At 60.8% G+C, this 27,435-nt stretch overlaps 1 protein-coding gene across 1 annotated transcript; it reads left to right on the plus strand.

The window, feature by feature from the left end:
* Nucleotides 1–709: 709 nt before the first annotated feature.
* FOXO6 (forkhead box O6) lies at nt 710–26,054 on the plus strand (the record flags this gene model as incomplete). The annotated part of the gene is made up of 2 exons (XM_080632552.1): nt 710–1,156; nt 24,642–26,054. 2 exons carry the CDS (start codon nt 710–712, stop codon nt 26,052–26,054), a joined length of 1,860 nt encoding a protein of 619 aa, XP_080488678.1.
* Nucleotides 26,055–27,435: the final 1,381 nt, after the last annotated feature.

The raw sequence follows: 27,435 nt of genomic DNA on the forward strand, positions 1-27,435 counted from the left end.
CGCCGCGCCGCCGGACTTAGCGCCGGGCCGCCCGCCCCTCCGCCTCTCCCCGCCCAGGTGCCCCCAGCGCCGCCCGGCCCCGGAGGGCGCCGGTTCCCGGCCGAGGATGCCGCCCGCCGCCGGTCGCTCCGGTGCATCTGTTGCTGCTTGACCGAGCCGACAGCCCCGGTGCAGCGTCCGCCGATGGATGCGGCAGCCCCCGCGCCCTGCCCGCCCGCCGCCGCCCCGCTGGCCGCCGTGCCGGGAACGACTCCGGAGCTCCGCGGCCGGTAAAAAAAAAACCATACAAACAAACGAGAGAAAAGACCCAAAACCGACCCAAACCCAGCCCGCTCCCCCCGCCTCGCCCGGCGCTGCTGGAGAGACCGATGGACATGCAGCACCCGCCCCGGCCCGCCGCTCCCGTTAACCTCCCGGTCCCCGGCGCGGAGCCGGGCAGAGCCGCCGCGTAGGGCGAGCGCGGCCGGACCCGGGGCTGCGGCCCCGCCGGGACCCGGCGCGGAGCGGCCCCTCCTTCCTCCTCCGCTCCACCCGAGCTCGGAGCCTTCTTCGCACTCTTCTCCCTCCCGTGTTTTGGGGGTTTTTGGCTGTTTTCTTCTTCTTTTTTTTCTCTAATTTTTTTTTTTTTTTTTTTTTTTTTTTGGGTGGAAACCGACCGTAACTCGGGGAGGGGGCTGCCGGGGGGGGCGGGAGCGGCGGGGAGGGGACCATGGAAGAGAAGCTCCAGGCGCATCAGGTGGAGATCGACCCGGATTTCGAGCCGCAGAGCCGGCCCCGGTCCTGCACTTGGCCTCTCCCGCACCCCGACTTCGCGGCGGAGGAGGACGATGGGGCCGCGGCCCCGGGGGGACCCTCGGCGCGGGGGGCCGGTGGCGCGGAGGGGACCGAGAACGCGGCAGCCCCAGCGGAGCGCAGAGCAGCCGCCGCCGCCGCCGCCCCCCTGCCGCCTCCCGGCGCGGACGTGGGGCAGCTCCGCAAGGCCAAGACCTCCCGGAGGAACGCCTGGGGCAACCTCTCCTACGCCGACCTCATCACCAAAGCCATCGAGAGCTCTCCCGAGAAGCGCCTCACGCTCTCGCAGATCTACGACTGGATGGTGCGATACGTCCCCTACTTTAAGGATAAAGGAGACAGCAACAGCTCCGCCGGATGGAAGGTACCTGACCCCTCTCACCCCATCCCCGGCACAACTTTCCTCCCGGCTTCCCAACGCGTGGATGCTTCCCCCTGCGCAACCGGAGCTTTGCCGCTGGCTGAGGGGGGTTTGTGGGATCCCCGCTTGGATGAGGGCTTGGTTAAGTTTCGGGGGGAGCCGGCGCCTCGTGGTGTTGTGTGTTGGACCCGGGGTGAGCTGGTGCCCGGTTCCCCCGCCGGCCTGGGGCCGAGCTGAGCCCCGGGAGCGCGGGACGGCGGCGGGCGGGTGGTCGCGGTGTGCGAGCACCGGGGGACGGCGAGTGACGGTCCCAGCACCACCACGGCCGTGCCCGCGGTGACCCGAGCAGTGCCAGGTCCCTGCGCGTCCAAACACGTGTCTCCGGGCTGGCTTCCCCCCCGTGTGTCCCCCCCGTCTCATCCCCACCATCCTGGGGGGCACGCAGGCACCACGCGGTCCCCCACTGGCTCCATGCTGGCATTCCCGGCTCTGCTCCCGGTTGGCACCGCACCGTGGGCTTGTTGGAAATCCCTGCTGCGGGCAGTGATTCCCCCCTCTCACTCGGGGATGCATCGCACTGACTGTCCTAGCACTGGGGGTGCTGGCTCCTAGGGGGTCACACTGGTTCCTGTCCTTCTTGCTAACGCTCGCCCGGGAAGGGGGAAGAGATCCCTGTGTCCAGATGGTGTCAGTAAAAAGGAGCCGGTTTCTCTTAAGCCCTCCCCTAAGCCCTGTCACCTCCAGTGTGATTAGTGTGTAACGAGGCTTTGGAGGCTCTGGTACCAACACCGGCCCTGGCACGGCGCGTCCTGGCCGTGGGGGGCCTTTTCACTTGCAGACGGGGCTATTTCGGGGCAGGGAGCCTGGACTGACTCCGTGGCACCGGTGGCCGGGCCATGGGAGCTGGTCTTGCATGGAGGCCGGGCATCCTCTCTGCCCTGCTCTGCTCCTGATGGGGGGGGCAGCGGCAGCCGGTGTCCCCCCAGTGTGGAGAGTCACTGGGGCAGGTTTTGGGGGCTGTGGCAGTGCCAGGGGGTGGTTGTGGTGTGTGTGGGGCTCTCAGCCCTCCCCCTGGAACGAGAGCTGTGCGGCCTCGGGCATGTGCTGGGGGTGAAGGAGCTCCCCAAGGCTCTGGACCATGTGGGATGTGTGCTGATGGGATCTGGGGATGTGTTTTGTCAGGGCTGGGATGAGGAGCAAAGGGATTCCCAGGCAGCCCCGTGTGTGTTGCAGGAGGCTTCGTGGTGTGTGATATGCACAGGGGAGAGGGTCGGGGTCTGGCTGATGTTGGCACGAAGGGATATTTGCAGCAGCCGTGCAGGTGGGTGCATGGGTGCATTTGCATGGGTGCACCCGGGGATGGGATGCTCTCCACCTTCCTGGCCCGTCTCCCAGTTGGAGCAGTGCTGGCACTCGGCTCAAACCTCCCATCCCAACCCCGTGCCTGCCTGGTGGGGCCAAGGGCAGCCCGGTGAAACACCAGGATGGTGCCCTGGTGCTGCTGGTGCCTGATACCACACTGGCAGGGCAAGAAGCAGCATCGGGGGCCCCCCTTTGCTTGGTGCCTTCATCAGACACCACCGTGCCAGGGGTTAAACACCTGCCCCACAGCCCCAGGTCCCTCCTGGCTGTCCCTCCTGGATGCCCTGTGTGTGGCTGGCAGCCGAGGGAGCACTGATGGGCATCGATGCTCTGGTAAGGAGCTGCTGATGGAAGAGCCCCTGGAGATGCCGGGTCCCTCCTGCCCCGGCCTGGGGGAAGCCCAGTGGGTTTGAAGGGTTTCATTCCCCAGCACAGCGGTGTTGCAGCGTGGTCCTGGGTAATGGACTGCTCCCTTAGGGAGCTGCTTCACAGCCTCCCCGTGCTGGGAGTGCGGGTGGTGGAGAGCTGGGAGCCCAGCCGAGGGCACAGCATCCCATGGGGCATCCCATGGCTGTGCGGTGACTTCTCCAAACTCTGCTCTGCTCAGCACTGGGGTCTGCTGCTGGGACCCCTTCCTGCATCCAGCCAGTCATGGGGTGCTGTGTCTGGCCGTGGTGTGTGATGTTCCATCGGGATACATTCCCCAAGCTGGGAATAGTTATCCTGGAGGCGAATGATACTGCACGGGGTGGGTGCATTTTGGAGTCTCCTTCCCCCAACCTGCGTGTTGCATGACATGGTTTGACGGGGAGACAAACTGAGGGGCAAGCTCTAAACCCCTTGGCCATGCTCAGCATCAGGACCAGGTCTAATGGGATGTGAAGGTGCCACCCCCCGCCGTGTGTGCACGTTGGGCTCGTGCTCTGCCGCCGCTTCCCGCTGCAGCGGGCACCCATTGACTGACAGTTCTGCTTAATTAGGGAGTTGTTATTTTATCAATTCCAAAGCGCTTGAAGTTTTCTGCTCCAGCTCACGCTTCCCACTTGTTAATGGGAAACCAACACCCTCCGTCAGAAAGGCAGCGGCGCTGATGCGTTCTAAAGGTTTCTGCTTGCTCCGGTTTGACATCCAAAATATAACAATCAAGCACTCAGCTGGCGGATGCCTGTCTGCTGCGGCTCTGACAGCACTGAAATCCTTAATTCCCAGCCCTCCCCTCCACCTCCTCCTTTACATTGCTGGGTTGGCTGCTCCCATGGAGCTGGGAGCAGAGACACCCCCCCTAAAGCACCACCATCCCCTTGCAGGGCAGGATGGAGGTGAATTAGGGAGGGAGAAAAAGGGGTGGGAAGGGTGTTGGGGTGGGAGCATCTCATTGGCCACAGGTTTGGGGGTTCCAGGGGGCTTCACCTCCCCATGGGTTGTGGGGTACCCTGAGCTGCGGCCAGGGGAGCAGGACCATGGCCCTGTCCATATGGGCACACAAGAAGCTTCCTTTGGGGGAGCTGCTCCAGGCTCTGCGTGCTCCATCACTGGTGTCCCCCCGAGCCGAGCCCCTGCCCTGCCCCACTTGGATGGGGGCTCCTGCATCCAATTGGGATGCTGCCTGTGTGGCTGGAGAGGCTCCAGCCGGTGCTGGGACTGATGGGGATGACTGCCTCTTGCAGAGGGCGGTGGGTGATGCTGCAGGGGGGTGATGGGGTGCCACGGCTCTGGGGGTGTCCTGGCTTTGGGGTGCACAACCAGCTCGCTCCCATCAGCACGAGGGTGCTGCACGGCCCCGGGGGGGGGCACAGCCGGGGTCAGGCCTCTCCCGTTGGGGGGGTTTGGGCTCTGCTCGTCTCTGCTCACGTATTCCCATTCTCTCCATATATGGAGAATTTTCCAGCAGCACGGAGAAGCCCGATGCTCCCTGGGGAGCTGCGGAGGGGCCGGGAGAGCCCGGGAGATCCTGGATGTCCTGGGGCTGAGCAGGGCTGCAGGAGCCCTCGAGGGGACTCCCCTGCTCCATCCCTGGATAAGCCTCCCCAGCTCCCATCCCCGCACATGCAGTGCCCCTGGGAACCCCTCCGACCCTTTCCCATAGCACCCATGGGATGCTGGGCTGGGGTCCATGACCCTTCATCATCCCAGGGCTGGAGCATGGGATTCCTCATCCGTCCCCGACTTCCCACAGGGATGGGGAACCCGTTCGCTGCCCCATTGCTGCTGGTGGCATCACTGTGAGGAGCCCCCAGGCTCTCTCCTCCTTCCCACCTCAAGTTTTCTCCCTCCTTTTGGAGGTTTTTTCCTCTTCCTTATAATTTATTTCCCCCCCTCCCTTGTTCTGGAATCGCTTTTCATGCAGCGCTAACTGCTGAAGTAACACAAACCTGCTAAATGGTCCAGCTTTATGATAGCATAAAAATGATACTACAGCAGTGAGTGGAGCTTTATTAAACCCAAGGGAAAGGCTCCAAATGAACAGCTTGCTCTGCTCTCCGCTTCTCCCCCTAATCCCCCCCTTTATTTTTAATAACCACTGGAATATAAGCTCCAGTTAAGGTCCTATGGACTAGAAGAGCTCTCACAGCCTGTTGTTATCTCCATCTGTCCTCACGTGCGGGTCCGGGTGTTCGTCCCCCCCTCCCGCCTGCCCGGGGCTGGGATGGAGGATGCAGTGTCCTGAGCTGGAAACGCATTCCTTGGTGTTTGGGTTTGTATTTTAAAAGCCTTGTAGATGTTTTGTGGGGATGCAGTGGTTCAGGCCAGGCGAGACGTGGGAGCGAGCTGGAACTCCTTGGGATCCTCATCGGGATGCTGCGGGAATGGCGGGTGCCCTGGGTTTAGGGAATGGGGTTGGACACCTCTCACAGCGCATCCTGGCAGAGGGAACATGCAGGAAGGGGATGAATCTCCCTTCCCCACCACTGCTGCGGGGTCTGGGCACAGTCAGACCCCCAGCCCCAGGCAGCATCCTCCATCCCTGGGGTGCATCCCGAGCCCCATTGCTGCCATAGAACCAAGGAATGGTTTGGGTAAGCAGCCCATTGCTTCCCGTGGCTCCTGCCTCCCGCTGGAGGTGGCTGCTGTGTGCCGAGGTGAAAGGCGCCGCGGGTTAGAGCAGGACATGCGGGAGCTCCGTTTGGGCATCCCTCTGATGTGGTGCCTCGGCAGGGAGCCAGGCAGGAGAGCTGGAACCCCAGCACAAAGCTTGCTTTCACTCACTGCAGGGGTGAGGAGGAGCAGGCAGCCAGTGCTGGGACAGGGCAAGCTGGCTGGTCCCTTCCCTCCCAGCATCCCAAAGCATCCTGAGCTGTCTCCCATGGGTCTGGCCAGTGTCCAGCACAGGACGGGGTGATGGTGGGGAGAGCGTGGCTGGGGCCTGCTCTTTCTGGAATGGTTTCATCACCATCACCCTGCCCTTTGAGCACCCAGCTGTGTGCTGTGCCACGCTCCATGGCAGCAGGGAGGCTCCTGGGCTTTGCTGTCTGCTGCGGTTGGTGGCTCTTTGCACCCAGGGATGTGGCAGTGATGAGGGTGCTGAGGCGCTGGCCCAGGGTGCCCAGAGAAGCTGTGGCTGCCCCATCCCTGGCAGTGTTCAAGGCCAGGTTGGACACAGGGGCTTGGAGCAAGCTGCTCCAGTGGAAGGGGTCCCTGACCATGACAGGGGTTGGAGCTGGAGGAGCTTTAAGGTCCCTTCAACCCAAACCGCTCTGTGGTGCAGCCTGGTTTGCTGCTCCTATGTGCCCTGTGAGGCAGCCCTTAGGGATGGGTTCCGCTGCCCGGGTACCCCGATGCAGGCAGAGCCCTGCCTGTGCTGCCCGGGGGGGGCTGCAGGCAGCGATGCACGGCTGAGCTTGCACATGTTCACGTGTGCCACACGTGTGCCGGGCTCACCGCGTGTGCTCCCACGCGTGCCCGCGCATCGCAGCCGGATCCTTGGAGATATCCTGGGCTTGTGCTCTCCTGGGGCATGGGCTGGGGGCAGCGTGTCCTTGGGACAGGGAGGGGACAGCGGCCTTGTTGTGGGGCAGTGGGAGGGGGGGAGCCCGAGCTGGGGCAGGAGCAGCCGCCATTGATTGATGGGAAGGGAAAAATACCCCAAACCCCAAAGAAATGAAGCGCAACCCCGAGAAGAGCAGAAAGGCGAGGGCTGTTATGGGGCTGTTATGGGGCTGTTGTCGGGGCTGTTATGGGGCTGTTGTCAGGGCTGTTGTTGGGGTTCTTTGGACTGTTGGGGCTGTTGTGCTGTTGTTGGGGCTGTTGGTGCGGGGCCGTGCCGTGCTGCCTGCACCAGCCTGCGGGGCTCTCATTGCAGACAGGCTCATTTACGGACCAGACGCCTGGATTTATCCATGTGAAGGGGATGCTCGGAGCTCCGGCTGGGTCAGTTCAGTGCCCCCATTCCCCTCCCCAAACCCCCCCATGCGGGTACCCCCGGCCGGGCTCCGGGTGCTCCCCCAAAGGCGCATCCCTTGTCCATGGGCTGTGCTGCTGCCAGCTCCCTGCCCGGAGCAGCCTTTGTGTCTCCCCGAGAGCCTGGCTCCAATCCCATGGGATCGGGAGGAGGCTGCAGCTGAGGCCATTGCTGGGGTGCGGAGGAGATGGGTGTTGTGGGGCTGTGCCTGCTCCGTTCCCACCTCAGTGCTGTGTGCCAAAGTGCCAGATCCCGCTCGGAATCCAGTGGGAAAGCCTTGCAGTGCTGTGAGTGGTGGCGCTGCTCTGTCACCAAGGGACTGGTGACCGTGCCACCCTGGGGACCGCTGGTATCTCCTCCATCACCGGGCTGGTGGGGATGTGGGATGCAGGTTCCTGCTCCTCAGGCTTGCTGGGCATCCCTGCAGTGCAGGGCTGAGCCTCAGGCTGGACCAGCCACCCAGCCTGGTGCTGCCAGTGCCACGCATTGGTCCTGCTGCCACCTCAGCCCTGACTGTTGGCAGTGGGAGAGCCCAAATGCCAGATGCAGGGATTCATCACCTCTATTACTATTAGTTCCCCTTAAAGCATATTGCGAAGTGCCAGGAGGGATTGGGTGCGCCTCGAGGAGCAGCTTTGCCACCCGGAGATGGGATGTCACTGTCTGCGGGGGACCCAAGCTGGGTAGCACGGGGCCAAGCCTGGATCCTGTTCCCCAACCCTCATCGCAAACCTTCCGAAGCCAAAGTGGTGCAGAGACGCTGCCATCCACATGGCAGGCTGGGACCTGTAATAGCTGTGATTAATCCTTCCCCCCCCGCCATCAGCCTCCCCCAGGAGCTCGAGCCACTGGAATGAAGCCTCAGGGTGCTCCTGGAGCAGCGTGTCCATCCCCTGTCCCCAGATGCCCTCTCGCCCGGGTTGGTGGCATCAGCAGCGTGCCAGACGCCGGGATCTCCCTGAGTGCCTCAGATGTCTTTTGTCCTCTGCCGTCGCATGGCCGGTCCCTTCGCTGCTCCTCCTTCCGTGCCGTGGTTCAGCATTCCCTTCCCTTTGGATGGAGATGCTTTCAGCAGGAGCACTGAGGTTTGGGCACCCAAGGGTGGCATTTCTCCACTCATCCGGGCTCATTGCTGGTCCCTGTATCCCGCATCATCTGCCCAAGCCAGTGGGAATAACCTCAGCGGAGCATCGTGGGGCCATTCACTGTGATGAGTTCAACCAGGATGACACAGGGTGGCCTCTCTGGGGTTATTCCTGGTCTGTGATCCCGGCCTGTGGGATGTGGGGGGCTGCCCACCATCCCCTCTGCACATGGGGAGGGAACCGGGGCCCAGTGGGTACCATCAGCTCCATACTGGTGTGTGGATGCTGACGGGAGCGGGCACCGCATCCACGGGCACTGCGGTTCCGAGCATCCCTGGAACCCGCCCAGGATCTTGGATGTATTTGGTAGCGTGGGATTAGGAATGCCAAGTGGAACATCTGAGGATGGCAGAGATTCAGAGACCATGCCTGGGACCTCCTTTAGCAATGGAGCCACTGGCTCCTTCCCCCAGTGAGTGCAGGGCACTGGGATCCATCCCATCTGCATTGGGAGCTGGGTTTAAGGAGGGTGATGGCACTGGGATCCATCCCATCCCGCACTGGGAGCTGGGTTTAAGGAGGATGATGGCACTGGGATCCATCCCATCCCGCACTGGGAGCTGGGTTTAAGGAGGATGATGGCACTGGGATCCATCCTATCCTGTTGCTGGGAGCTGGGTTTAAGGGGGATTATGAAGGGCCAGTCCCTGCCTCCTCAGCACCATGCTGATGGGTTCAGGCATCATCCTGCCCTCAGCTCCTGCCCTGGGTGGAGCAGAGGATGCGTGGGGTGATGCAGGGATGGAATTAACAAGCTTCTGGAGCGACAGCATCATAAATTTGGGCTTTTTTTGCTTCTTGAGGCTGTCAAACCCAAGCCTGTCCCAGGGATGTAAGACAGCGTTTTATTGCTGCCTGCCTGATGGTTGTTCCCTTCTCCTCAGTGGCTGTGATTTATCTGTGCACTTTGCGCTGATTGGATTAGAAGTTTAAATGCTAAGGGTGCATAACAATATATTTTTCTTATTAATATTAAAAAATCATTATTGGATTTTTTATAGTTCTGTTTTGAATCGAATCCCCTTGCTTGATTTATTCTCTCTCCCAGAGTAGAATTTAATGCTAATAGGAACAATCATTGCTTTGTTTTGAATCTTCGACTGTTTGGAAAACTTTCTCTGCAAAGGGAAATTACAGCATTATTAAGAGTCCATTAAAAGAGGCTTTGCCCATTCCTGGCTATTACCTGCGAGCTGGAGGGGGAACAAGAAAGCAAAGACAAAGAGGCTCTTTTGCAGGGCCCTGTGCTCACACCCTTCCCCAGGTGGAACGCAGTTGTTGTGCCAATGATCATCACCTCTCTTCATAGAATCCCAGCCTGGTTTGAGTTGGAAGAGACCTTAAAGCTCATCCAGCTCCAATCCATGGGCAGGGACACCATGGGAGCTTTTGAGGTGCTTCAGATGCTGAGGGGAGGTGACCCCACCATGCCATGGGGTCCCCAGCCTTGGGGATGGGGTAAGGAGGTGCTGCCTCAGACCCCAATGGAGCTGTGGATGGGCCCTTCCTTGGGTGCCACATTGTGCCATGCCATGCCAATGCCTGCTCAGAAATGATCCATCCACCTCCTCACTGCTGCTGGCACAGCACCACAGGACACATTTATTCTTATCATTATTATATTTTATATATTTTATAATAGTATAATATATTCTTAATTTATAATATTAATTTTTTTATTATTATATATTTTATATATTATTATTAGGGGTGCTCCCCACCCCACCAGGCACATTTGGTACCCGCAGAGCATCCTTGCTTCCCTGTGTCCTTATGCGCCCTTCCATGTGCCGGGACCTTGGGGCTGAGGTTTCCCGCACCCCATTCCTGGCCCAGCAATGCTGGGATCCTGGCAGGAGAATCCCTCTCTGTGTATTTTTTGGCTGACCCCCTCTTATTTCCCTCTATCCCAGAGCCTGAGCACCAGCCAAGGAGCGGCTGCATCAGCACTGGGCTTTATGGCAGCAGCAGCTCTGTGCTGGGCTCACGTTGGTGCCTGTGGGCTTGGAGGTGGGGACATGGCAGGGGGGATATGTGGGGTACCCCCCAGGATGTGCAGTGGGGTCCTGGCAGGTTCCTCTGTGCCATCCCTGGGAGGCAGGGATGCATCTCTGTGTGTGAGGGGCTCAAGGGGGTGACCCCACAACTGGGGTTTGTGGGGTGCAGTGCTGTGAAATTTGGGGTATGGGACTATGCAGTGTGGGGTGCTGCAGCCACCATGGGGCAGCAAGAGGAGACGTGGGGTGGGCAGTGCTTGCAGTGGGGCCAAGCCTGGTGCCCCAGAGCTCCCAGTTTATCCAGCTCTGGGGATCCAGGGCAGGGCCCCACGGCCACCCAGCCAAGCTGGCTCAGGATGCTCAGGATCCCCTCCATCCTCTCTGGGGCACCCCCATGGTGGCACAGCTCCAGTGAGATGGGGCTGGCCATGGCCTTGGTCCCTCTCTCTGCTCCTGGCACAAATCCTGCTCCTGCCTGCAGGGAGAGAGCAGAACCAGGGGCTCCTGTACTTATCATCACACTGAATAATTCATCGCAGCAGAGACTCCAGAGGAGCCTCTCCCTGCCCTGGCTCCCAGCTCACCCAGAGAGCACCGACTGGCTTGGGGGGGCCATAAGTGAGGCCAGGCTGGCTGGGGTGCAGGGTGGGATGGGGGGATGCAGGGATGGGGAGATGCAAGGATGGGGAGATGCAGGGATGGGGAGATGCAGGGAGGGAGGGATGCGGGGATGGAGGGATGTGGGGATGGAGGGATGCAGGGATGGAGGGATGTGGGGATGGAGCGATGGAGGGATGTGGGGATGGAGGGTATCTGTCACCTGCGATGTGCAGCCTGGGGGTGGCAATGGGGGTGCATGTTGATGTGTGTGACCCAGGGAGCAGCAGCATCCCCCCCATACTGCGTGCCTCAGTTTCCCCTCGTCGTGGTTCATGGATGAGCAGGACTGTCAATGGGGCTTTTTGACCCCCCCCATCTTTTCTGGGGGCGAGAGGGGGGATGTCTGTGCACAAGCACCCAGCGTCCCGATCCCTGCAGCCATCCCTGCAGGACTGGGTTTGCTCCGGACCCCATCCGTGCGGGATCCAGGCTGGGAGCAGCGAGGGGTTAAACGCAATAAAGCCGGTGTGAAACTTTCTGGCTGGGGAGCGGCGGGCAGAAAGTGCATTTGTAGCCGCAAGTGGCCGCCTTGAAGAGGATCCAGGTTTGTCTGGGAGCCGTCTGCTGCTAAAACCCTTTGATCCACTTACTTCTCCCCTGAGAGCTCCCCGCAGCTCTGGTGCTAATGCCCCCGCGGCGACAGGGGCTGAGCTGCCAGACGGATGCAGGGAAGACCCTGCTCCCGCTGCCAGGGGGGAAAGATGGTGCCAGGAAAGAGGGGGGCATAAGAAAAAGGGGCTGGGGAGAGAGGAGCGGTGCCAACAGGCATCATCTGTGGGGTGCTGGGGGTGGGAGCAGGTTTGGCTGGTCCCTGGCTGTGGGTAGGGATGGGGGGGATGAAGGGATGGAGGCATGGGGGGATGTAAGGGTGGAGGGATGGGGGATGGAGAAATGGAGGGATGGAGGATGGAGAAATGAGGGGATGGAGGGGTTGAGGAAGCATCACTGGGTGTTTGCCATGATGCCAGGGGATGGTGGTGCTGTCATGGGGAAGGTTTGCACCACTGATGGCTCCCCAGGACTTGGGGGTCCCATCCCCAAGGCTGCCCCATGTGCACAGCTCAGTGTGTGCTGTACCACTCAACAGCCAGACCCGGGGGTGATTCTGGGGGTGATGAGGGTCCGGAGCAGCTCTGCACCTCAATGTGTCCCTTCTGCCTCCCTGCCATTCCTGGGGGCAGGATGCAGCACATGGCTCTAAGGATGCTCTTGGGGACGCAGCTCATCCTCACCCTGCACTGCCCCACAGCCTGGGTTATGGGGCAGGACCAGCCTCACGCTCAGCTGTGTCCGAGCATTTGGGGTTTATCCCAGTGTATTTGTACCCGTTCCCAGTGTGTGTGGCATTGGCATCCCTGTGCCAAGCCAGCGGGCATGGGGGTGGCTGTTCGGGTCAGTGAAGGTTTGGGGTGGGAGCTGGCTTGCGAGTCCATTGGGCAATGTTTGCTGGTGGGGAGGGGTTTTCCACAATGGAAAAGCAGATTTGGGTCAAGCAGCCCAGATAGAAGGGGAAGGCTGGGGATGGGCAGTGCTGGGCAGGCAGGAGCCGGCTCCCTGGGCTGGAAGGACACAGGAGCAGTTGTGGTTTGTAAGGGAATGTTTAAAGAGGAGAAGTTGAAACAAGTGGCTGTATTGGACTCAAATACCTGTCTTCCAGGTGTCAGGAGGCTGTGGCTGCCCCATCCCTGGTAGTGTTCAAGGCCAGGCTGGATGGGGCTTGGAGCAAGCTGCTCCAGTGGAAGGTGTCTCTGCCCATGGCAGGGGTTGGAGCTGGATGAGCTTTGAGGTCCCTTCCAACACAAACCATTGTGTGATTCTAAGATGGGTTGCAGCCCTGCGGCTGTGGGTGTCCCCCAGTTGGCAGCAGTGGCAGTGAGACAGCATCAGTGTGGGGAGCAACAGGTCTTTGTGGTGCTGAGCCCTGCGAGGGGGAAACATCCACATGGGCTGTACCCAGAGTGACTTATTTAATGGATCTAGGCTGTAAGTGTGTACATGGAACAGGATGAGGCCATGGGCAGGAGAAGGGGCTCAATATCCATCTCCCTCCTCGGGGCTGACAGAGGTACTCCGGAGGGTACCAGCTCCCAAATGCTGCTGGAGGCATGTGCAGGTTTGGAGCTGCTGGGCTGCCCTACCGGGACATCATTGCCTCCCCTGCTGCACTATTGGGGATGGACAAAGCCATCGGGATGGTGGCAGAGCCGTGGCAGAAGCCAGGGGATGGTCAGGGGCGAGGGATGGCCCGGCTGGCTCCCGGAGGGTCCGAAGGGGTGGGCTGGAGGTGTGCGGGGAGGCGAGGGGCGAGCGAACAAAAGCTGCATTGAGCGGCAGCGCCCGGCCGCCAGCGGAGCAGGAGCGGGGCCAGGAAAAACAGGGCCTGGAGCAGGGAGCACATCGTGTCCCTGGCCGCGGTACATTCTGTAGCGCAGGAAGCTGGCGCGGGGACCGCCTGGCGCGGGGCTGCACCAGCGCAGGGGACTCCGATGGGGGACAACGGGGGGTTCCCCGCAGTGCTGCGCCCCGCGGCTGCATCAACCGCATGGGGTAATGGGGCTGTGCTGAGCCCGGCCGGACCCGATCGCGATGGGGGGGGTCGGAGGCTCCTCGCTGTGGGTCAGTGCTGGAGGAGATGGGGTTTGGGGGGGGGGGGGGGGGGGGGGGGAATGGGACCGGCTGCAGACAGAGAGCGGGCGCCGTGCCCAGGAATTCGGGATGGTTTTCAGGCTGCGCTGCCCGGGCAGCAGTGTCTAATGCAATTACAGCTCCGTGTCACGGAGCAGGGGGAGCGGGGAGGGGATGGCTGAAGGGTTGCCAGATCCCCTGGGATACAGCCCGGATGGCAGCGGGATGGGGGGGTCCCATTCCCCCTACCTCAGCCCTGGCACACTGGGCATGCGGTGACACCCAAGGGGGCACCCACGGCACAGGGACCCCATGGAGCTGCTGGAGGTGTCCCCTCAGCTCCTTCCAATGAGGAGGGATTGAGGCATGAGCCAGGTGGTTGAACCCCCTCCAGGTGATGGGAGCAGCTGCCTTCCCACGGTGATCATGGAATCACTGAATCCAGCCTGGTTTGGGTTGGAAGGGACCTTAAAGCTCATCCAGTTCCAACCCCTTGCCATGGGCAGGGACACCCTCCACTAGAGCAGGCGCCTGCAGCAGTGGCCGGTTGAGCCCAGCAAGGTGGAGGTTCAGGGTCTTTGGCTCCAGAAAGACTCCTAGCATTGGATGGAGCATCCCTGAGGAGGAGGACTTGGGGTTTTGGTCAATGAGAAGCTCCCCATGGTCCGGCTTCAGTGAGCGCTTGAGCCCAGAACCCCCCCGTGTGCTGGGTGCACCCCCAGAGCGTGAGCAGCAGCTCAGGGAGGGGATCCTGCCCCTCTGCTGTGCTCTGGGGAGACCCCCCCTGCAGCCCTGATCCAGCTCTGGGGCAGCAGCACAAGAGGGACGTGGAGCTGTTGGAGCGAGGCCAGAGGAGGCCATGGAGATGCTGCGAGGGCTGGAGCAGCTCTGCTCTGGAGCCAGGCTGAGAGAGCTGGGCTGGGGCAGCCTGGAGAAGAGAAGGCTCCTGAAGGGGAGACCTGAGAGCAGCTCCAGTGCCTAAAGGGGCTGCAGGAAACCTGGAGAGGGGCTTGGGACCAGGGCCTGTAGGGACAGGCCAAGGGGAATGGCTTTAACCTGCCAGAGGGGAGACTGAGATGAGCTCTTAGGCAGAAGCTCTTCCCTGGGAGGGTGCTGAGGCGCTGGCACAGGGTGCCCAGAGAAGCTGTGGCTGCCCCATCCCTGGCAGTGTTCAAGGCCAGGTTGGACACAGGGGCTTGGAGCAAGCTGCTCCAGTGGAAGGTGTCCCTGCCTGTGGCAGGGGTTGGAGCTGGAGGAGCTTTAAGGTCCCTTCCAACACAAACCAGTGTCCTATGAACAACATCCCGAGGATGCTCCATGGCATCTCCACCCCTCTCCCAGTCAGTCCCTCTGGCACCCGTCACTGTGGGTCAGTGGCCCATGGGGCTGCGGTGGTGCTGGGCTCCATCCAGCTCCTCCCTCCAGCGGCAGCCGGACCGGCTGCTCCGGCTGATGTAATCTTTGCCATTAGAGGGAAAGCTGCTCTGCCGGGGGTTGTGAGCTCCCTCGGGACACCAGGAGGGGAGTTGTTGTTCCTGTTGCTTTGCAGCATCCTCCAGGGAATCTGCTGCCTCCTGCTTGGGCTGTGGGTGGCTGCTGATCCCTGCTCAGCGCTGTCCTGGGGGGGCAGAGCCTGCATCCCACATCTCCTGCTCCCAGAAGTCCCCACCGTTCTCTGGTGTCTTATTCCCCCTGTTTCTGCTGGTTTTATACTGGTCTGGAAGCATCCCTGCTTGCCCCTTGCCAGCTTGTGTGTGTTGAAGCGCAGCCCAGACACACTGTGGGCTGTGGCTTTCCTGCCACCCTGTGTGATCAAATAGGGCTGGGAGAGAGGGAGGACACCCTGCCTAGGGTGGTGCATCCCCGGTGGGGACAAGCAGCTGGGATTTAAAACCAGGAAAATGTGGGGCTTGGAGGGAAATCTTGGGACATCCCTGGTGTTTCTGAGCCCTTGGAGGGAAAAGCAGAGACTGTGATTGATCCAAAGGCATCCCAGGAGTGCTGCTCCCCAGAGTGGGATCCTGCCAGCCCCATGGTAGAGCCCTGAAGGATGGGCTGGGGAGCTGCAGGCAGGGGAACACAACCCTGGGCATTGCTGCAGGGGGGGACAGCAGAGCAGCCCCAAGGGATGTCCCCTCCTCCTGTGGGACAACCCCATTGCCCACCCCAGGGCACCCAGCGTAGGAGGAGGAGGAGGAGGCAGAGGATGCCGGGTGCAGCCCCGCTCCATCACCCCAGGTTACCTGCGGGATGTCGCCCGCCGTTGCCCTGGCAACAGCGATGGCATCCCGAACACCTCGGGCAGAGTTTCCCTGCATCCCTGCGATGTCATCACCGTTTCCCAGGTAACCCAGCATCCGGCTCAGGCAGGCAGGTAGAGGAGGACCTCAGCTTCCCACTGCCTTCTTCTGCGCCCGGCTGCCCGCCACCAGGAATCAGAGCAGCGGGTAGTGGCCTTGGGTGGCTGTGGACAAGCCTGGGGACAGGCTTGGGGTTGCTCTTTATGGGCCCAGGGATTGGAAGATGAGGCAAACAGCCCCGCAGCTTTGGTTGGAGCAGGCAGCCCTGCCTGTCACACACTGCCCACTCCATCCTGAAGGTGCCTCCTGGGTCTGGCTGGTGTTGAGGACCCCAGTGAATGGGTGCTTGGGGGCAGGAGGAGAGGCAGAGCTTGGGGACACGCACCCACCTTTTGTCCCACCCCATCCCACACAAAGGGCTTGTGGGGAGTTGGTGTTCCCAAGGGGCCAATAGCCAAAGGAGGTTGGGAAGTGTCCAGGACAACTGGTAATTCACTTTTCTGGTCACCTTTGAGCAATGGGTCTTGGAGGAGGTGCTCACCTCTGGCCCCAGCCCAGGCACCAGGATGAGGGGTGACTGGATTTGGATGCAGCTCTGTGGCTGTGCTCACCCGCCGGGTGCCATCACATCAATACAACTCTATGGGGTGACACCGGCACTGTCACCAGTGCTGCCCGTGCCTTGCTCTGCTGCAGGAGCAGGAGTGTGTGACAGGAGAGGTGGGTGCCACCCGGGCAGGGCTGTGTGACTGACCTGGCTCTGGTTGAGGTCTCCAGCCCTGGGGTGATGGATTCTTTTTCACCCCTTCCCTTGGGAAAACGGAGCTTTTCCATCTCCCCTCCCAGAGCACATTTGCTTTTGGTTCCCATCCAGCAGCAAGTGGGAGACCCCGGGATCTCACTGGCTGCAGTGGGTGCTACATGGGGGACATCAGGGATGGAGCCCCCATCCCTCTTCCCCTCCAGGACCCCCTCCTGCTCAGGAACCACCTCCAGCCATAAGCCCCTCACACCAGGCAGAGCTGGCTCCTGGAGCCACTGGCTCCTCCGTGCCTCAGTTTCCCAGTTGCTCAGTGGGAGCAGCATCCCTGCCACCCTGTGGTGACCTTGCTGTGACTGTGGCTGAGAGCTGGAGGGGCTCCGCGGTGTGATGCAGTGATGAGATGTCACATAGGATGCTCGGGGCAAGAGGGCTCTGGTTGTCCCCCCCATGTCTCGCTGTGTCTCCCAGCAGGGTCTGTGTGTGGCTGGGGACCGAGTGCTGCTGGTGTGGAGCAGCTCTGGGGTGCTCAGCGTGGGGACAGGCTGGGCTTAGGAGCTAAATGGGACCTGAGGAGCAGGGATGCAGCTGCTTGCGGTGTTTGGCTGCGCTGAGAACCTGGTGTGGAGGAAATTGAACCCAGGGGACAAGATGCTGTAATTTCATGCAGAAATGACATGGCAGCTCCGCGTGATTTACTGCAGCTGCTCTGGGGTAATTAGAGCATCACTGGGTAAGTGGCTGATGGTGGAGAGGGTCTTTCCAAGGCACCTCCCCTGCTCCTGCGTGTTGGAGAGGGGTCTGGATGGGACCGGGGTGTTTTGTCCCCAGAGGCAGGGATGCTGGTGTCTCTCAGTGGGATACAGGCACCATGCAGAGCATCCCTGGCTGTGCTGGCACCTCGCAGCTCACCAGCACCCCTGGGACCTTCCAGGGAGGCTCCAGATCCTACCCAGTGACTGTGTGTGGGCATGGCACGGCCACAATGTGTGCGTCTATGGGGCTCAGCCTCACCGGGAGCTGCCCTGGGGGCATTCCTCAGCACAAGGCTTGGTGCCGTGGTGCTCCTGGGGTTTAGGGGAGGACGTGGTATCCAGCAGTGCTGCCTGGAGCTCCCATAAGGTGCTGTGAAGGGGTTCGCTGACTCCATGCTCACCCCCTGCTGCTGCCAGCCCCACAGCCCACCCTCAGCATCCCCATGGAGCCAGGGATGAGCAGTGGGGTCTGGCACGGGTCCCCTGTGCCCAGCATCACCGTGAGGTCCCCCCTGACATGTATCACAGTATCACAGTATGTTAGAGATTGGAAGGGACCTCAAAAGATCATCTAGTCCAATCTATCCAATGTGTCCAGGGCTCAGCACTTCCAGCCCTGGGGTGAGTGGGCAGCAGTGCCAGGGCCAGAAGCTCTGAGATGATTTCTCCTTTCAGTTCTTAAAAGAGGCCTATAAGAAAGATGCTACTGAACAGGACGAGCAGAGATGGGTTTAAACTGAAAGAGGGAGATTCAGGCTGGATGTGAGGAAGAAATTCTTTATAAGGAGAGTGGTGAAGCACTGGCTGTGGTGTTCACAGAATCCCAGGCCCAGGGAATAGGTGCTCTGGGTGCTCCTTGGGCTCTCAGCAAGGTGCCCAGGAATGGGGACAAAGCAGGACCCGCCAGGGCAGGGAGGATGCTCCTGGGTTTGGAAAGGGCTAAAATAAATGGGCTGCCATGGCAACGGCAGCACTCCCAGTGCAGAACTTGGCTGGAACCAGCTGTTTGGCAGCAGTGGAACCAGGGCCGGGATAGGGATGCTCGGCTGTGGCTGTTACCGCTGCTTTGGGGCACTGTGTCACGGTGAGTGCCAAGCTGTGGGTGAGACCCCTGCATGTCAAGGATGGGTGTAAGGAGCCTCCTGATGGGGCTGAGCTGCCCTCTATGAGCTGCATTCTGTGCTGAGGTCTTACCCATGTCTTGGCACCCACCATGATGTGGGGCTCTCTGTGCTGAGAGCTCTGGGGCTGCAGAGTGGGGATGTCCCATTGGCATCCCTTGGGCAAGGGCTGGGCATGGGGGGCTGCCCGGGGGGGGTGTGGGGAGCAGAGTGTGGCTCGATTTGTGTCGGTCACGTCTCTGGTAGGCTTGGGAATCATATCCGGAGCTCACGGTCAGGAGGGGAGAGGCACCAAACTCAGCTGCCAAGTCCACAGGGATCAGACCCACTGCGAGCCATGAGCTGGAGGGCAAAGGTGGGTCAGGGCCAGCACAGAGCCAGGCAGGGGATGGGTTTCACCCTGGGAACCCATCCAGCAGTCACAGCACCCCTGTTTGTCCTGAAACCAGCCCAAAAGCCCAGGCAGCCACAGCCAGGCGCCTTCGGGATCAGGCTTGGGATAGGGCAGGTGAGTCTGGCAGTGGGTTGGGGTCACAATGGCTGTTTCCATCTGGACCTTCTCCTTCAAGAGTGGTTGGGCTTGGCCACACCATGACTCAGCCCCAGGGATCAGCACAGGTTCACAGTGGGCAAGCACCATCCCCAGGCTGGCACATGCAGACCCCACAGTGCGGGTTCCCAGCTCCACTCCTGCACCGCAGGGCATGGAGCTTGCCTGGCCTCATCCTTTGCCCCATAGCATCGTGGATCAGTGGGGCAGGGCAAGGCTGTGCACAGTGTATGGGGCTGTATCATGGGGTCCCCCACTAGCCCCGGTGCACGCCGAGGGGGCGATTACCGGTTCCTAATGAGGTGCGCACGGGCGCTGGTGGGAGATGCTGCAGCCCGGCCGCGCTCCGGACTCCGCGGTGTGAGCCGCCGGCAGCAGGGCGCTGCGCTGGGCTGGACGCGGCCCGACGCGCCGCTGATGGGCGCCTGGGTCAATTAACGGCCCGTCGGAGCGGCTCGGCTCCCGCCGTGCGCTGACCCGAACGCACCGCGCGGGGCCCGAGCGGCGCCCCCAGCCCCGCTGTACCCGGGAGGGATGCGCGGGGGGGGGGCACAGCCCCGGCCGCCTCAGCGGGAGGTGCCAGGCAGGGCCCGGGGGGCAGCGAGACAGCGCCGGGGCTGATGGGGGCTGCATGGGGCTGGCGGTGGGGGCTATGGGGCAGGGGCTGTGGGGCCGTGTCTGCTGGGCCATCCAGATAATGAACCCGTTACCTGGTGGGGATTCACCCGCTGTTACCAGGAGGCAGCAGCGACAGGGCCACTAACGAGGCTCCGGCAGCATCGGGCGGCTCCGGGGTTAATTGGTGCTGATTTACTGCTCGCACGTAAGAATTGCAGCGATGGAGGAAACGTTCCCGCGGGCAGAGGCTGCAACAGCCTCGATGGTGCCTCGTCCTGGGGGATGCTGTGCAGGGGTGGACAGGCACTGGGGACACCCGCCAAAGACAGCGTATTCGATCATAGAATCCCAGCCTGGTTTGGGTTGAAGGGACCTTAAAGCTCCTCCAGCTCCAACCCCTGCCACGGGCAGGGACCCCTTCCACTGGAGCAGCTTGCTCCAAGCCCCTGTGTCCAACCTGGCCTTGAACACTGCCAGGGATGGGGCAGCCACAGCTTCTCTGGGCACCCTGGGCCAGCGCCTCAGCAACCTCACAGGGAAGAGCTTCTGCCTAAGAGCTCATCTCAGTCTCCCCTCTGGCAGGTTAAAGCCATTCCCCTTGGCCTGTCCCTACAGACCCTTTGTCCTCTTGCTTGAACTGTGCTTGTTTTCCCAGCCCTGTCTCTCCTCAGAGCACACATGTCAATCCCCCCTTCCACTGCAACGCTTGTGGGCACCACAAGGTGAGAGGAGAGACCCCCAGGGATTAGTAAAGTGCTCGGATCCTGCACCTTTGTGCCTGGCATCGATGCCCATCTCGGGCTCCACCAGCACCCACTCCCTGGGCACAGCCTCACCAGACAGTGTCTGTCGGGCAGGAGGACGCAGGAACCAGGGAGAGCTCCCAGGGAGCAGCAGCATCATCAGCATCATCATCCTCTGCCAGATGCAAATTGATAGTCGAGTCACTCATGCAGACAATGGGGTCCGGCTAATCCTTTTACAATGGGACTAATTGCTAATCAGACCGATTTCACACTGCCGGCTCCCCTGACAATGAGGCACCGTGGAGAAGGGCTCCTGGGGGGGTGAGGAGGCTCCATGGGTGCTCACAGCTCCCAGCAGCCCCCCCCCCATCTTCATTCCAGGCCCTGCAGCAGGGCCAGCCCTGGCAGATGGGCACTAGGATGGGATTTGGGGTCTACCAGGTTGGCAAAGCCTCCAGCAGCGGGTGGCAGGGGCTCCAGCCTCACCCTCCATTGGGGTCAACCATGGCTTTCGTCCCTGGTGCCACCTCCAGCCCTTGTCTCCATTACCCAGAGCATCCCCTGCCCCTCTGCAGAGCCTGAAGTGGTGGATGTTGTCCCTTGGCACAGTCTGGATGCGCAATGGGGACCGATGCTCCTTGCCCTGTGCTGCTTGGGTACCACATGGCTGCAGTGCTGTGTGGGGACGGGATGCTGGAGGGTCCCTCTGCTTTGGTGGGAGATGTTGGAGCAGGGTGATGAGCAGGGCAGGGGTGACGTGGGGGCAGATGGGGACATGGAGGGAGACCCAGCAAAGGTGCAGGTTGCTATGAGAAGTGACGTAGGGCTTTGGGTCACAGGGCTGAGCAGCATCGGGGGCATCATGGGACTGGTACCTGCTCCCCCTGCACCCTGCCAAAATCTGCCAGACCCCTGCCAAGGCAGCTGCTGTCAGCGAGGTTGTGCCAAGCCCTGATGTCCCCTGCACATCACCCCATGCCAGGGGCTGGCCAAGGGCTGAGCCCCACATCCTGGGCCCTGTGATTATCCACGGCTCCCTGCCAGCTTGGCGCTGGGTGATGTGGGATGTGGGTGATGTGGGAAGTAGATTGTGAATGCTGTAGGATGCTGTGTGCTGTAGGATGCTGTAGGATACTGAGTGCTGTAGGATACTGAGTGCTGTAGGATACTGAGTGCTGTAGGATGCTGAGTGCTGTAGGATACTGAGTGCTGTAGGATACTGAGTGCTGTAGGATGCTGAGTGCTGTAGGATACTGAGTGCTGTAGGATACTGAGTGCTGTAGGATGCTGAGTGCTGTAGGATACTGAGTGCTGTAGGATACTGAGTACTGTAGGATGTTGTAGGATACTGAGTGCTGTAGGATGTTGTAGGATACTGAGTGCTGTAGGATGCTGAGTGCTGTAGGATGCTGAGTGCTGTAGGATACTGAGTGCTGTAGGATGCTGAGTGCTGTAGGATACTGAGTGCTGTAGGATGCTGAGTGCTGTAGGATACTGAGTGCTGTAGGATACTGAGTACTGTAGGATGTTGTAGGATACTGAGTGCTGTAGGATGCTGTAGGATGCTGAGTGCTGTAGGATGCTGTAGGATACTGAGTGCTGTAGGATGTTGTAGGATACTGAGTGCTGTAGGATGCTGAGTGCTGTAGGATGCTGGGTGCTGTAGGATGCTGAGTGCTATAGGATGCTGGGTGCTGTAGGATACTGAGTGCTGTAGGATACTGAGTGCTGTAGGATGCTGGGTGCTGTAGGATGCTGGGTGCTGTAGGATACTGAGTGCTGTAGGATACTGAGTACTGTAGGATGCTGGGTGCTGTAGGATACTGAGTGCTGTAGGATACTGAGTGCTGTAGGATGCTGGGTGCTGTAGCATTCTGAGTGCTGTAGGATACTGTAGGATACTGAGTGCTGTAGGATGTTGTAGGATGCTGGGTGCTGTAGGATGCTGTAGGATACTGAGTGCTGTAGGATGCTGGGTGCTGTAGGATGCTGTAGGATACTGAGTGCTGTAGGATGCTGGGTGCTGTAGGATTCTGAGTGCTGTAGGATACTGTAGGATACTGAGTGCTGTAGGATGCTGGGTGCTGTAGGATGCTGTAGGATACTGAGTGCTGTAGGATGTTGTAGGATACTGAGTGCTGTAGGATGCTGGGTGCTGTAGGATTCTGAGTGCTGTAGGATACTGTAGGATACTGAGTGCTGTAGGATGTTGTAGGATACTGAGTGCTGTAGGATGCTGGGTGCTGTAGGATACTGTAGGATTCTGAGTGCTGTAGGATACTGTAGGATACTGAGTGCTGTAGGATGTTGTAGGATGCTGTGTGCTGTAGGATGCTGGGTGCCATAGGATACCGAATGCTGTTGGGTGCTAGGTGCTGTGGGGTGCTGGTGTGCTGGTGGGTGAAGCAGGTCCCTGCCTGCCTGGTGTTAACAAGCTCCTGGCCCGCCCCTTTGCAGCCCCTTGCCCTGTGCAGTGCACCCTGAGCCATGGCCAGCTGAGCTCCTCGGGGTGCTAATGAGGAGTGAGCCGGGCTCACTGCGCCTTGCTCTTAATTGCTGCTGTCTTTTGGCTCTTAATGAAGCTCAGCTGCACAAGAGGCAGCAGCCCACCCTCCCCTCCTCTCCCTTGGGCAGCCTGACCCCCTGGGGCTGGGGGTGCTGCTGGGTACCGTGTGTTGGAAGCTGCAGAGCGGGAGGAAGCACTGTGATGAATGTCATCCCCATCCAGCCATGGCATTCCCAACCCCCAGACACCATTCCCTCTCTCCATGCTCTGCACGGCAGCTTGGTCCCAGCTGTGGAGGGCTGCAGCATTGCCTGCATCCTGGGATGAGCAGACCCAGGGAGCACGGGCAGGAAGGGATGGGGACCATACCAGCAGGGATCAGCCATCACCCAGCACACCCTGTCTGTGCTGCAAGGCTGGTGGCTCTGGCTCTGCAAACATGATGATGGCCATGGGCTCTGCTTGTGTCCCATGGCTTGGCAGTGCAGAAGGGAGTTTAGGTCGTGCTGTGGCTCAAGGGAGAGGTGTTGGTGGGTCTACGATTGCTCTTGCCACCCGAAGGCGCTGAGCATTGGCACGGGCAGCGTGTGTCCCGGCCTGTTCCATGAGCTGCTCCGTGTCCCCTCCCCAGCGGCGCAGGAAGGGGTTAACGGCCAGCCCATACCTGCAGTTGCATTTTAAAGATGTGAAATTAAAGCCCGTAATTTATTCTCCCCACACACGAAGGAGCAATTAGTTCTAAACACGGCTTAATCAGTCAGCGCGAGATTGATTTCTGTAGACTTGGATTTGGTGGCTGCTGGCGAGGAGCCAGCCTGGGAGCAATCTCCAAATAAATGAAGTGCAGAGAAGTAAGCCATTGCATAATATGATAGATGAGGCTGGAGCGCACTCGCCTCTTCATTAGTATTCCGCTGGACACTGGCAGCAGCACCAAACTTTCTCCCCAGAACCTTGGCTTCTTCCCCTTCCCCATCCCTCAGCTCCTCCTGCTGCGTGGCTCCTGCTCCCTCCAGTAGTCACCAACCAGCCCCGAGCCCATGGGTGGTGCTGGGATCAGGGCTGGATACCTGCGACTGATGCTCTTCTTTGGGTGCTGTGGCTTGTGTTTCCCTTCTAGACCGTGGGGGAACTGAGGCGCAGGGAGCTGGGGTGGCATCCCATGAACTGCAGCTCAGCAGCAAGAGATGTCAGAGAATCAGTTCCAGGCTGGTTTGGGTTGAAGGGATCTTAAAGCTCATCCGGCTCCAACCCCTGCCATGGGCAGGGACCCCTTCCACTGGAGCAGCTTGCTCCAAGCCCCTGTGTCCAACCTGGCCTTGAACACTGCCAGGGATGGGGCAGCCACAGCTTCTCTGGGCACCCTGGGCCAGCGCCTCAGCACCCTCACAGGGAAGAGCTTCTGCCTAAGAGCTCATCTCAGTCTCCCCTCGGGCAGGTTCAAGCCATTCCCCTTGGCCTGTCCCTACAGGCCCTTGTCCCAAGCCCCTCTCCAGGTTTCCTGCAGCCCCTATAGGCACTGGAGCTGCTCTCAGGTCTCCCCTTCAGGAGCCTTCTCTTGTCCAGGCTGCCCCAGCCCAGCTCTCTCAGCCTGGCTCCAGAGCAGAGCTGCTCCAGCCCTTACAGCATCCTCGTGGCCTCCTCTGGACTCAGGGCATGTACTAAAGACCCCTCACTCCTGCCATGGCAGCGGTGTCTCTAACAATAGGTAGCTGGTAGATAGAGTGATGGCCCACGACCTGTGGGCTCCTGAATGTGAAATGCCGGCTGTGCTGTGGGATAGACCCACCAGATGAGCCCCCCGAGCCCTTATACCCGTCCCAGGGGATGGAGCCCAGGTCCCCCATGATGCCCCGTGTACCCCCCATCCCCACGGGCATTCCCCTCCTGCCTGTGCCACTGCAGCCGCCGCTGACCGTGCCTCTGTCCTTGCTGTCCCTGCAGAACTCCATCCGGCACAACCTGTCCCTGCACACCCGCTTCATCCGCGTGCAGAACGAGGGCACGGGCAAGAGCTCCTGGTGGATGCTGAACCCCGAGGGCGGCAAGACGGGGAAGACGCCGCGCCGGCGGGCGGTCTCCATGGACAACAACAGCAAGTTCCTGCGCATCAAGGGCAAGGCCAGCAAGAAGAAGCAGCTGCAGGTGACGCAGGAGCGCGGGGAGGACAGTCCTTCATCCCAGCAAGCCAAGTGGTCGGAGAGCCCCGCGTCCCACGCCAGTGATGAGTACGATGCCTGGGCAGACTTCAGGACACGGGCCAACTCCACGGCCAGCACGCTGAGCGGGCGCCTCTCGCCCATCATGTCCAACCACGAGCCGGATGAGCTGGAGGAGGAGGATGGAACCCCTTCCTCTCCGCTGATGTACCCCAGCCCCTCCAGCACCATGTCGCCTTCCCTCAACACCCGCTGCTCCGTGGAGCTGCCCCGGCTGACCGACCTGACCGGCACCATCAGCCTGAACGAGAGCCTCGGGGAGAGCATGCTGGAGGACCTGCAGGATGGATACACCATGAGCCCCTCGCAGCAGCTCCCCCCGGCCGCCCTGCGGCAGCGGAGCTCCAGTTTCTCCTTCAACTCCAAGTGCTCCACCATGGGTGCTGCCACCAACACCTACTGCGGGACGATCTACAGCCAGCCGGCCATGAGCCTCATGCGGCGCCTGCCCATGCAGACCATCCAGGAGAACAAGCAAGCCACCTTCTCGCCCGTCAGCTCCTACAGGAACGCCTCACTGCAGGACCTGCTCTCCTCCATCTCCTACGCGCACAAGGAGAGCATGGTCCCGGGGGACCTGCCCCTGCCGCAGGCCAGCCCCGTGGTGCCGGCCCGTGGCCACAGACACAACCCGCTGCTGTGCGGGAGCGGGGAGCAGGGTTTGTCCTCGTACCCGTCCCACTCGGGCTCTCTCATGAAGAGCAATGCTTTGTACCACCCGTCACCAGCCGGTCACCACCCTGCGGTCAACACCAGTGCCTTAGCTAATCCTGTCAGCCTTATGAGCTTGCCCAGTGACACGTGCAGCATGACGGCCATGCCGCACCACGGGCATCTGCATTCCTACGCTAATAACCAAGGGGCACACATGAGCTTGCTGGATTCGCTGCAGGGCCCCTACCCGGGGGCTGTCCATCCCCCCGTGTTGGGCCAAGACAGGTTCCCAGCAGACCTGGACCTGGACATGTTCAACGGGAGCCTGGAGTGCGACGTGGAGTCCATCATCCTGAATGACTTTATGGACAGTGATGAGATGGACTTCAACTTCGACTCGGCTCTCCCGCCGCAGAACGGGCTCAACGTGCCCGCGCTGCCCGGGGGCCCGCAGCCCACGAACCAGAGCTGGGTGCCCGGGTGATGCTCGCCCCAGGGTGGGGGGCTTGCCACTGAGAAGCCACGAGGGGAACCTTCAGACTAACTTCATTTGGGTTTTCTTTTCCTTTTCTCTTCTGCCTTTGTTTGTTAAGATGGGCTTAGAGCCGTCGGTCGGAGCTTGAGGTCGAACGTGAAACACAAACCCTAGGGTCAAATATTGAGCCCCCAGCCCCAAAATGTGCCCAATCTGCTGGGTCCTCCCGTGAGCATCCTCTGGAGGATGCAGGGGCAGGCAGCCCGGAGAGGCTGCTGGAGTCAGGCGGGTCCAGGGAGGGGGAAGCAGGAAGGGGAAACCTTTCCAGACAGTCCCAGTGCCCTGCTGGGATGATGCCAGGTTGGTTTGTCCTTGGGCTGGGTGATGGAGCGGTGATGGCTGGTGGCATGGGAACCCCCCTTTGGAAAGGGACCCTTTGCTCTGAGCCCCCTTGGGAAACGAGTCCCCTGAGTACAAGTGTCAGGAGCAGGGACCCTGCCCCACGGCATGGGGGGCTTCTCACCCCTAGATCCCATTGGAGATCGGAGCTCTGCCAAGCCCCATGCCCAGGCCACCTCTGTGGCTCCAAGCAGTGAGGACGGGGCTGGTGATGGGGGGCAGGGTGGTCCTGCTGGAGTGATGTGCTGCTGGGCTGGGTCCCCTGTGCCGGGGCCCGGGGGGAGCCGCAGGGTCGGGGAGGGGGATGTATTTATTTGATTTCATGCACTCTTTTGCCATTGAGCTTTTGCATTGGAAGGAAGAAAGGGAGAGAAGGAGAGAGGCCATGGGCAACGCTGATGGCTGCTCCCCATCACACGCCTCATCTTGGCTTGGCCATAGCGTTGGATGTTGGGTGATGGGGTGGAAGAGGGATGCAGTGGCCAGGCCTGCGGTGACTCACACTGCTCAGGGAGGTGGCACAGGGCTCCTGGGGGCCAATCCCGGTGTCAGGAGTGACTCCAGACAGCATCCATCATTCATGCCCATCCCCGGGATGCCAGGAGAGCTGCTGGGGATGGGGGGGATGACAACAAGCGGGGTCAGCCCTGCACCATGGAGACAGGGACCACCATCCACACGTGGTCCTGTGGTGTGCCAGGAGGCCAAACCAGCCCCACTGCTCTGTGGGCTGGTCCGGAGGAGATGGAGGGGTGGGAGGAGAGGCTGTGGGAGCTGCTGCTCTGCCCCATGGGGCTCTCTGCACAGCGCGGGCTGTCTCTAACCCCCTGCCCTGTGCTGCAGCGAGGGTTACTCCACTGAACCAGCACGTTGTCCAGCTCATCCCCTCTCCCTCTGTCCCTTCTCTACAGTGGGGCAGGTGCTGGGTCCCACTGAGCCGTAGGGGAAGCACAGCTCAGAGTGGGGCGAGGTGGGACCCATGGGGGGGCAC

Source organism: Psittacula echo, assembly GCF_963264785.1.
Source record: "Psittacula echo genome assembly, chromosome: 21".
NCBI classification, from domain to species: domain Eukaryota; kingdom Metazoa; phylum Chordata; class Aves; order Psittaciformes; family Psittacidae; genus Psittacula; species Psittacula echo.